The 11,765-nt window shown below is 45.8% G+C and overlaps 1 protein-coding gene across 3 annotated transcripts; it reads left to right on the plus strand.

Moving 5' to 3' along the window:
- The first annotated feature begins 727 nt into the window (after positions 1-727).
- Positions 728-11,423, plus strand: LOC135973007 (calcium-activated chloride channel regulator family member 3-like). Of its 3 annotated transcripts, XM_065554194.1 has the most exons (6): positions 730-1,056; positions 3,116-3,256; positions 3,713-3,863; positions 8,366-8,543; positions 9,291-9,878; positions 10,811-11,423. In XM_065554194.1, exons 1-4 carry the CDS (start codon positions 907-909, stop codon positions 8,395-8,397), a joined length of 474 nt encoding a protein of 157 aa, XP_065410266.1. In that variant the 5' UTR covers positions 730-906; the 3' UTR covers positions 8,398-8,543; positions 9,291-9,878; positions 10,811-11,423. The 3 variants fall into 3 exon arrangements, with proteins under 3 accessions (XP_065410264.1, XP_065410266.1, XP_065410265.1); XM_065554192.1 differs by having other exon boundaries at positions 728-1,056; positions 3,713-5,630; positions 8,366-9,878; positions 10,811-10,948; XM_065554193.1 differs by having other exon boundaries at positions 8,366-9,878; positions 10,811-10,942.
- The last annotated feature ends 342 nt before the right edge of the window (positions 11,424-11,765 follow it).

Genomic DNA, 11,765 nt, shown 5'->3' on the forward strand with positions numbered 1-11,765 from the left:
TTAGCAAGCATTTTTGGCAAAACAAAGTTGTTAAATGACAATCTAAATGGCAACACAGTCCTGCTTTCATGCTTGGCCCACCCCCAGCCTGCTGGTCCAACAGCTGCAGTAGAGGAGGAGATAGGTGGAAAGCTGCAGGACCCCAAAATCCACCTCTTGGGGTGCAGAGTGGCAACAGCAGCAGGAAACCCTCAGGTCCGATCACACACCACTGGGCACCACTGCCAGCACCACGGACCATGCTGAAGTTAGCACATCTCTGATCTCAGGGATGGGGCACCCACAGAGCCACAGCAACTCATCCTCCCCTACGCAGCTCCTTCCGGACGAGAGGGATCACTGCCAGCCCGGGAAAAAGATGCCCTCCCCAGCTAGGATGACCAGATGTCCTGATTTTATAGGGCCAGTCGCCATATTTGTGGCTTTGTCTTATATAGGCACCAATTACCCCTCACCTAGGGTGACCAGACAGCAAGTGTGAAGAATCAGGACAGGGGTGGCGGGTAATAGGAGCCCATATAAGAAAAAGACCCAAGAATTGGGACTGGTTCTATAAAAGTGGGACATCTGGTCACCCTGCCCCAATCCCCTGACCTGATTTTTCACACATGCTATCTGGTCACCCTATCCCCAGCCCAGCCAGCTGTGTATGAGCATTCCAATCCAGCCCCTGTTGCTTGGACTGGCTGCTGAGGAAGTGAGTCACTTTCAGTTTCACTTCCTCTGCATGCAGCCAGCAAACCCTCCCAAGCAACTTTACCCAACCAAGCCCTGCCGGAGGGGAAGGTGGAGAGAGGGGTGCTCCCTATGGCTAAGAACGGCCTTGCTTCTGTGTAAATAAGCAATTGTATAAATAGCACTGCTGTGCCATAATTTTTATAACAAAAAATTGTGGGGAACGGGACAATGAGGGTGTTTAAGAGCTTGGTTCTTTTATTTCTAGTACCTGTGGTGAGAGGTTCTAGGGTACAGCTGAAAAATGGTGGCTATGAGGATATTGTTATTGCAATTAACCCTGAGTTACCAGAAGATCACAATATCATTAGAAACATACAGGTAAGAACATTTGTATATTTGTCATTCAGTGATATTCAGACTTCCAGGTTATTTCTACCTCTAGATTAGCAGTAATCTTAAAAGACCAGTTCCAGCTCCCATTAATGTCAAGTGTTTTTTTTTTATTTTATTTTATTTTTTATTTTCATGGGAACTAGATCAATTCTATGGTTACTAAATTTGTTCTTAGCTTGAATTTTTATTCAAGTGCTGCTGTTAATGAAATGAGCATACTCATCTCTTGAAGTTTAACAGGAATATTATGGCTCAGGGTCAGGCTGATTCTATGTATCACCTCCTTCTTAATTACTTCTTTCCAAAACATGAGTATCTTAGACTAGAGACTCTCCAGAACATGGATATTTAATTACGAATTACTGCATCTCCATTACAATGTTTGCCATTTTCTTTTATCCCTCCTTTCTTCCTGTCCTTGCACGTATTCACTGTATTCTTATGTAGGAGCAGGATTTTATAATTGTACTATGAGAATTAATGTATGATTTGATTTCATCCTGCCAGCCACCCTTTTTGAATAGCAGAAAGGAATGACCCTCGGGGACATTGGTAGAAATGCATCTGACAGACTGCCTTTTCTTGCTCAACATAAAAATTGCTGTATACCTTTGAAGGTCTCTGTAAAAGATTGTTTGTGTGAATGAGGAATGTATGCATCAGGAAAAGATAAGGTATGAAGGCCATTGTTATAGCCAGATGGTCAAGGAAGAAGGAGCGAAGAGACTTAATGACACCGGAGAACCATCAATGCGCATCCATAATTAAGGAAGGGCAGATTGACGACCCTGAGGTGAAGGCTAGCACCCCTAAGGACAGGACAATTGATTAAATCAAAACCAGGACTGGATGATCTACTCGGAAGTGTATTGCAATGTTTACATGAAAAGATACCACCAATTAAGGAGTAACAGGTCATAAACTGACACAGCAAAATCCATAGACTGCAGCAGAGAACAAGGACTATAAGAACAGGGTGCTTTGCCCGGGGACTTTGGGTTCCTCTTGCCATACTCCAGGAGATACAGATTGCGACTGACAGAGCCTGGCTCCCCTCTGTGACCAATCTGGCTGGCCAATAGATTGATCCAGACTCTGGACTGGTAACTATAAACATCAACTGGCAGGACTGGGTGCATGGTGTGTGTGTATGTGTGTGTTTGTTGAAAAGCATATGCTAACTGCTGTATTCTCAATAAATGCGGCGTTTTCCCCTTCTCCTCTTTAAAGATCCTATGTGCTTCTTAAAAGTATAAAATGTTAAAATCCTTGTTGTGTGTATACGTATGGGTGTGTGTGTGTACATATATATATATATATATATATATATATATAGTGGTATTTCTGTTTTTAGTTATTCTTTAAGTTCTCAAAGTCACCATGCAGATCTTTGCTCCATGATCTGGTCATTGAGCATTCACTTGCTGTAAAGAGAACAATAAACTGAGGCGGGCATAGCCATTAACTAGTGGCCCCCAAACTACCAGGAGAGGTGGGGAAGGAGCAAGGAGGACGGGGGAACAGGAAAATAGTGCCCACTGTAGAAGCAGGAAGAAAGTCTAACAGGGAGAAGAAAAAGGAAACCACAGGTTATTACTTACTATTTATCATTTTATTTGATTCATCAAGCACCACAGTACACTTTACAGATTAATGAAAAGGACTAGTCCAGGACTGAACCATTCTTCACCTCAGGCTCATGTAACTTTTTTGAGGAAATTTCATGTTTGGAAGGATCTCTTTCAGGTTTTATTTTAAGGAATAGATTGTGGTTTTTATCATAAGCTTTGAGGAAGGGGTGGTGTATATTTGCACTGTCTTAGGAGCATTCCAGAGTCTTTCAGAGTTACAGTTTGGTCTCTCCTTGCTCCATGAGGGAAATAATCTGTCCCAGCCCCTTCCTTGGCCAAGGTTGGTTTCTTTCTATGCCTTCACATACTTAGTGTTACTTTATGTATTTTTCTTTCCTGGCAAGGCTAAACTACTCATTCCCTCTACCATTCAATTTTTAATTCATAAAACTTTTCTTTTTTTTCCCTACCAGGACATGGTCAAAGAGGCTTCTACTTACTTGTTCACTGCTACAAAACAGAGATTTTTTTTCAAGGCTGTAAAAATTATAATTCCTCTGCATTGGCCGCCAAAACCTGAGTATTTAAGTGTGAAAACAGAGTCATATGATAAGGTAAGCGCTCATTACAAACCAAAAGTATTTTTTGTGTTCATACGCTTACGGCATAGGGTCTTGTCTACAAGGTGGAGTAATGCACGCTATGGAGGTATGATTTCTAAAACACATTAACGTGTTGCTCATTAATTGATCCTTGAAGACACTGCTGGTGTCTATTAAATGTTCCCTGATGCACTTTAACGTAGTGCTGCACTTCAGAAATCTCCCCCCATAGTGTGTGTTACCCCACCGTGTAGACAAGCCCTAAGTTTTTCCAATAATGAGGGAATATAAATTGCTCTTTTTAGAATTTGTTTTGCCCTCTAGTGCCCAGTCCTGCAGTCCTTACCCAGGGAAACAATCAATGGGGGTGTTCCGTGAGTAAAAGCTGCAGGATGAGCCCATTCAACAGAACTATCTGCCACGCTCCATTTCCTGATGTTCTTTAAACAAGGGCTATTTTATTTTCAGGCAGATGTTATCGTGGCTAATCCTTTCTTGAAGTACGGAGATGATCCCTACACGCTGCAATACGGAAGATGTGGGGAAAAGGGACGATACATTCATTTCACTCCCAACTTCCTGTTAAATGACACTTTGTATAACATCTATGGATCACGAGGTAGCACCATCTATTGGACCTTAATTTTCAGCTTTTGTTGTTATAAATATGCAATGGCCGAGATTTTCCAACGTGACTAGTGATTTGGGATGCCTCAGGTTTGGTTGCCCAACCTGCAAAACTTTAAAAGAGCCTGTTTTTTCACACAGTGTTGAACATCAGGCTCCCTGGATGAGTCTTAAGTTGAACACTCAGAAATGGGGGCACCTAAAATGACCAGTCTTCTGAAAATACTGGCTAATAATTTTACAGTAAATGAGGGCTGTTTTTCCTCATAAATCATTGCTTTGACTTGGAAATAATCTATATCCTAACATTACAGTGCAGTAAACTAATCTGAGAGTTGCAGTGGGTGTAACCTGGTGAGCACGCAGGTAAAACCAGTCCCAGAGGATTCTAGAATAGACGAAACTCTCACGAGCGGATCCTGCTCTGAGGAAGTGAAGGTTTTTATTGGAACTTTTGAAAGTTATATTTGCCCAACTACCCTTCTTGTAAGTGTACATTCACAAGGAATTAACAATATTCCCATTTTGATTTCAACAGCATGTTTTTTGACTCCATGGGCATTGCCTATGCAAGGCCATTAATAAGCAAATAAAAAAGCTCCAATAGAGACCTCTCAGTTTTGTGCAGTGTAATCTGCTGTCAATAACAATGACTTTCTCCTATGCCCATTTAACCTATATACTGTCCAATTTATTTATCTCTGTTCCATACACAAGTTAGAATCAATCATTTATGTGTTTCTTTTAAAACAGAGCTAGGTCAAAACCATTCCCTCAAATCTGAACCCTGGTAAATGTGCAAGGTTATTTGGATTCAAATCCAAGATGAACCTGCATGAGCTCGGATCAAAAATGTAGAGGTTTGTTGGCCTGAAATTGTGGAAGTCTCACAAGAATGGTCTTTCTCATCAGATTTCTGGCAGTTTGGGACAAAAATCTCCTTAGAATAATTCATTGGATTCTAGTAAAGTCAAATACAAACCCAAATTCTAGCCGGGTGAAGCATTGAACTGAAATCTTGAATTCTGACTTAAACTTAATCTGAGCTGAGCTCTGCTTCCTTGGCACATCTTTACTTGAAAGCTTTAGTTAGACAAAATTATATACATTCTCCATGTCAATGGCTTTACCAACACCTGCAAGAAAGGGATTAGATTGTCTTGGTGAGATAGTTTGGTTTTCTGCAAAATTATTCTGGTTGTCTAATCTTTTACACTTTATCCGCCTTCAACTATCTACATAATCCTTAGTTTTACCCTGAACTGAAGTTAAACTAACTTCTCTATGGTTTTCTAATATACACATTTTTGTTTGTGTTATATAAGAGCCAAGAATTATGATTTTAAAAGTCATGGCTAACATGAGAATCCTTACTTGATACTTGGAATAGTCAGAAGCTACTGTATGGAAACAGGTCTTTACTTTAGGTCGGTTAATATTCTGGGAGGGTTAATCTGAACACAGTGATCTATTTGGGTTTCAAGCCGGATCCCACAGTGAGTCCTGTGTGGGCACAGGGGTATGTCCAAGCAGAGGCGATTGTAGGATTGGGCCTAAATTTGTTTAAATGATCTACGGAAATATAAAGTAAAATGTAAAGTGTTGTATTTAGAATTCACATATGCTCCTGCTCTTCCACAGGTAAAGTTTTTGTCCACGAATGGGCCCATCTTTGTTGGGGAGTATTTGATTAATATAATTACGATGCAGCTTTCTATGTGTCTGTAAATTCTGGAAAAGAAACTGTTGAAGCAACTAGGTACCAGTGTTTTATATTTTGTGTTCAGCTGATGAAATTTTAAATATCTCAGTGATACTTGGCACATACTGGTTATCCGTGTTCAGTCTCTACTTTGCGCCCCATGCGAAGAGTTTTGGCAAGTTGTTGTTCATAGGATTAAAAAAGAAGCTTATACAATAATGTTTAACTAACAATATTGCTGTCTACAGACCAGTCTCATTGAATCTTCACTATCATTTTGTAATGTGTCACATTTTTAGCTCTAATGAGCTTTTAATTTAGATGCTGTTACAGATTTGAGTTCCCGTTCTCTGCATTTTGATTTACCCTGGCTTTATCAAATAGCAGTTAGCATGTAGTAAATAAGAATGTTTTCTCAAGTTCCTCGGGGGTGGCGAGGAGATCCTAGAAGTTCCAAAACATTCTTACTAGTTCATGTTTAGTGTTATTTAAATATTAAAAACGTACGTGGTCAAAGTACACACCCCATTATTGCCCTGTTTTAGCGCTATTACTATCTTATGATAATGTTCTCTAGATTCTTCATATTTAAGTGGTTCAATTCTGTCAATGAGAAACAAAAAACAGAGTGAGACTGGATATCTCAGTGGGTTTGAAATGGGATACAGAACTTTTCACCTCTCAGGCACTGATCTGAACTGAAACCAGTTTGGTAGTGTCTAAAACTCATTACCATCTGCCAGTCACTTGTTGACCACTGTGAAATGAATTGGTGTTTTCAGTCCAATTCCTAATGGACAAGTATCAACATCACCAAACTTCTGTACTGCAGTTGGCACTCTAATTGGCAGTCACCACTGAAAGAGACTGTGACAGGGCTCCCTGTTCCGCCCTTTCAAACACTGCAAACCGGCTGGACACTTTCCAGGTTTATAAGCATGTGTGTTATTTATCAGGTCCCTTCCACCAGTTCATCAGTACAGCCTTGGGCAGCAACATACGAGTGTACATAAACTTCCCCATAGCCCACTCTCTGGGGTGGCAGAGGGAAAGATCTCCTCCTCATGTGCCCCTGTATCTCCTGGCATCCTCCCTCTTTCACTTCCTTCCTGCCTCTTAACTGCTCCCAGCTGATGGGTTGATTGTTCTCATTAGCACATCAGCCCTGTGTCTAATTAAGCCATTGAGCACCCATCTCCCAGTTAAGATCACTCCGGGGGAATAGCTAGTACCTTGGTGATCAGAGTGTTGGGTGAGCTCTAGCCCTAGAACTCTGTCCCCGAGACAGTGATTGAACGGTCATGGAGAATGTAGTACCCGTTCACTTCAGGAGAGGGTCCTTCATGTCTGGACTGAGGCATATTGATGGACTAGTGGAGGTACCTGCACTATTATTCTTCACATAGATGGTGTTTGACACACAACCTATAAATAATTTCTTGAGGATGTCTCTGGGAAAAAAAGACTACCAGTATTTTATTATTGTGATCACTTGTAAATTAGATTGTACCATCTTTGGAGCAGAGATGGTGTCTAACATGGGCAGTGGGTATCAAAGGCAGGGGAAGCTAAGCTTACCCAAATTGCCTGCGTGGCCCCACCCACACTCCTCCCCAGACCCCCTCCTGCTTCCGGCCGCGCTCTGCTGTGGCTCTTCCTTCTCGTGTGGCCAGGGCCTCGGGCCAGTGGCGCCGGAACCAGAAGGGACCCGGGGGCCATAGCCCTCCCACTTTTTGAAGGGGATGGGCATGGCTGGACCCCACACCTTCCCCTCCTCTTCCCCCCTCAAGCCCACCCCCTGGCCAGGCCAGCATTGAGTCGGGGGAGCCCAGGCAGCTGTAGGAAGCCGTGGCAGATCCTCCACCTGCCCGGGGTGTGGGTGACGGGTGGGGAGGCTGAGAGCAACCCCCAAACCATGTCCCCGCTGCCTAGCTGCCCGGGGCAGGAGGAGGGTCTGTGACTCCGCGCCAGCTCCCTACAGCTTCCCGCACAGCTCTCCCCGACCTGGCTCCAGCCGGGGGAGGGGCCCTCAGAGTTGCAGCCTGGCCATGATAAGAGCCGCGCAGGCAGCTAAGAGGAACCAGGGACCATCCACCTGCCTACAGTTGCCCACCCGGCTCTTATAATGGCCAGGCTGCGGCTCTGAAGCCCTGCACCCTGACCGGAGCCGGGTTAGGGAGAGCTGCGCGGGCAACTGTGGGGAGCCTGGGTCCCTCCACCTGCCCTGAGTGGGGAACCTGTGACATGAGCAGTGGCTGCTTCTGCCTCCACCTTGGGTGGGAGCCTTCAGACCTCCCACTTTTGGGAGGGCTCCAAGGCCCTTGTCCCAGGCTGGGGCTAGTCGGGGTTGGCCTGCAGCCAGGGACTCGGGGCAGCTGGAGCCAGTGCTCGTGCCGCCCACCCACCTTGTGCTTCGGTGGGGGTGGGGCATGTTGCCCACCCTCCGCGCTGGGGGCTGCGGTCAGCAGCCTGCCCGCCTGGCTGCCACTCTGGGGATAGGGGGTGGGCCATGCTGCCCGCCCACTCGGCACTCCGGGAATGTGGGGTAGCCCTCTGGGCTCCAGTGGGGAAGGTGAGCAGGAGGGGCAGGGCCCCAGGCAGAAGGGATGTGGCGGCCGGGGGACTAGCCTCCCCAAGTCCATGGTTCACCTGCTGCCCATGGTGTCTAACTAATGCCAATCATGTTTTGAGGTTTTGGGCCTACCATGATTCAAATAATAAATAACAGATTATTATTTGTTGATTATATGTGGCTTGTTAGGTAAGCTTCTTTCTATCTAACCTTCCTTCAGATGTTCGGCTGATGTCACTGGTAAATATATAGTCCAAAGCTGCACGGGAAACAGCTGCACGTCAAGAGAATGTGAATATGATCAACAGACGAAGCTGTATGAAGCTGGATGTAAATTTGTACCAGAAAAACCACAAAATGCCCCAGCATCTATAATGTACATGCAAAACCTCCCTTCAGTAAGTATTGTTACTGCTTTTGGGATCTTGTAGGTTCTTTCCATTAGGAGAAACTGATATGGAGTAAAGTATTTCTTTGATGCAATCTTGTTAGTTTACAAAGAATATACACAAAGTCCTGTTACTCTGAAGACAGCAAGAATCAAACAACAGAAGGTATTTCCTTTGTTCACAGTTCCAAGCCTCTTTCAAGCCATCAGTCTGCCCAAAAAACTTTCCCTCCGCTTTCTGAGCAACATTTCCAGTCCTCTCTCCCCGTGCCCAACATTTGCTGAAGTATAGTGAGGTGGATCCACTGGCTTTCATTAACCTTCTCATTGTCAGGCTTATTTGCCTCATCACCCACCCACCCATACACCCATAAAGAATCTTACTTAGGGCACTGCTTTGCCCTGCAGCTCCCCTCTACTGAGGCCTGGTCTACACTACGAGTTTAGGTCAACTTTAGCAGCGTTAAATCGAATTAAGCCTGGACACGTTCACACGACGAAGCCCTTTCTTTCGACTTAAAGGGCCCTTTAAACCGGTTTCTTTACTCCACCTCCGACGAGGGGATTAGCGATAAAATCGGCCTTAGCGGGTCGGAATTGGGTTACTGTGGACGGAATTCGACGTTATTGGCCTCCGGGAGCTATCCCACAGTGCTTCATTGTGACCGCTCTGGACAGCACTCTCAACTCAGATGCACTGACCAGGTAGACAGGAAAAGCCCCGCGAATGTTTGAATTTCATTTCCTGTTTGCCCAGTGTGGAGAGCACAGGTGACCACGCAGAGCTCATCAGCACAGGTAACCGTGATGGAGTCCCAGGATCGCAAAAGAGCTCCAGCATGGACCGAACGGGAGGTACGGGATCTGCTCGCCATATGGGGAGATGAATCCGTGCTAGTTGAACTCCGTAGCAGTAAAAGAAATGGCAAAATATTAGAAAAGGTCTCCAAGGCCATGAAGGACACAGGCCATAACAGGGATGCACAGCAGTGCCGCGTGAAAATTAAGGAGCTATGGCAAGCCTACCACAAATCCAGAGAAGCAAACGGAATGTCCGGGACAGAGCCGCAAACTTGCCGCTTCTACGCGGAGCTGCATGCCATTCTAGGGGGTGCAGCCACCACTACCCCAACCGTGTGCTATGACTCCCTCACTTGAGAAACACACAGGGAAGAGGGTTTGGGGTACAAGGAAGATGAGGATGGAGGTAATGTAGTTAGCTCACAGCAGCAAGGAAGCGGAGAAACCAGTTTCCCCAACAGCCAGGATATGTTTGTCACCCTGGACCTGGAACCAGTAACCCCCGAACTCACCCAAGACCCCGAGGGCACACAGGGGACCTCTGGTGAGTGTACCTTTGTAAATATTACACATGGTTTAAAAGCAAGAGTGTTTAATGATTAATGATTAATTTGCCCTGGCAATCGCAGCCAGTACAGCTACTGGAAAAGTCTGTTAACGTGTATGGGGATGGAGCGGAAATCCTCCAGGGACATCTCCAGAAAGCTCTCCTTCATGTACTCCCAAAGCCTTTGCAAAAGGTTTCTGGGGAGGGCTGCCTTATCCCGTCCGCCCTGGTAGGACACTTTACCACGCCAGGCCAGTAGCACGTAGTCTGGAATCATTGCATAACAAAGCATTGTAGCGTATGGTCCCAGTGTTTGCTGGCATGCAGACAACATCCATTCCTTATCGCTCTTTGTTATCCTCAGGAGAGTGATATCATTCACGGTCACCTGGTTGAAATGGGGCGATTTTATTAAGGGGACATTCAGAGGTGCCCATTCCTGCTCTGCTGAACAGAAATGTTCCCCGCTGTTAGCCACGCGGTGGGGGGAAGGGTGAAGTGATCATCCCAGAGAATTGGGTGTGGGGGAAGAAGGGGGTTAGTTGGGTTTGTGCTGCATGTTAACACGGAAACCGCAGCACCTCCTTTTACATTGCAACCCCATTTTAAAATGGCCAACCCAATTCATGCTTGATATGGGAAATGAGGGCGCTACTGTTTGAAACCATTCCCACATGTTAAGAAGGTTAAAAAAGCCAAAAGACTGTGGCTTACCATGGCTGCCTGGAAGCCGAAATCTGTTGCCTGGCACTGCGTGAGTGATCTCTCACACGAAACCAGCAGGCCCTCACTATAAGAGGAAAAATGCGACCTTGTAACGAAAGCACATGTGCTGTGTAATGTGAACAGCAAAATTTAAGGTGAAAGAGTGTACCCATTGTTCTCTAAAATGTGTCTTTTTTAACCACCTCTCCCTTCTCCTCCACCAGCTGCAAATGTTTCTCCTTCACAGAGGCTAGTGAACATTAGAAAGAGAAAACGGAGGATGCGGGACGATATGTTCATGGAGCTTCAGATGTCCTCCCACGCTGATAGAGCACAGCAGAATGCGTGGAGGCAGTCAATGTCAGACTTCAGAAAAGCACAATATGAAAGAGAGGAGAAGTGGCAGGCTGAATCACGGGATGAACAGAACAAGTTGCGGGCTGAAGATGATAGGTGGCATCAGCTTGCAGACAGAAGGCAAGAGTCGATGCTCCGGCTGCTGGAGCATCAAACTGATATGCTCCAGCGTATGGTTGAGCTGCAGGAAAGGCAGCAGGAACAGAGACCGCCGCTACAGCCCCTGTGTAACCAACAGTCCTCCTCCCCAAGTTCCATCGCCTCCTCACCCAGACACCCAAGAACACGGTGGAGGGGCCTCCGGCCACCCAGTCACTCCATCCCAGATGATTGCCTGAGCATCAGAAGGCTGGCCTTCAATAAGAGTTAAAGTTTTAAAATGCAGTGTGTCCTTTTCCTTCCCTCCTCCCCCACCCATCCCGGGCTACCTTGGCAATTATCCCCCTAGTTGTGTGATGAATTAATAAAGAATGCATGAATGTGAAGTAACAATGACTTTATTGCCTCTGCAAGCGGTGCTCGAAGTGGGGGTGGGGTGGTTGGTTTACAGGGAAGTAGAGTGAACCGGGTGGGGGGGGCGGAGGGTTCATCAAGGAGAAACAAACAGAAGTTTCACACCATAGCCTGGCCAGTCACAAAACTCATTTTCAAAGCTTCTCTGATGTGCACCGCGCCCTGCTGTGCTCCTCTAACCGCCCTGGTGTCTGGCTGTGCATAATCAGCGGCCAGGCGAGTTGCCTCAACCTCCCACCCTGCCATAAATGTCTCCCCCTTACTCTCACAGATATTGTGGAGTGCACAGCAAGCAGCAATAACAATGGG

Source organism: Chrysemys picta, chromosome 8 (assembly GCF_011386835.1).
Source record: "Chrysemys picta bellii isolate R12L10 chromosome 8, ASM1138683v2, whole genome shotgun sequence".
NCBI classification, from domain to species: domain Eukaryota; kingdom Metazoa; phylum Chordata; order Testudines; family Emydidae; genus Chrysemys; species Chrysemys picta.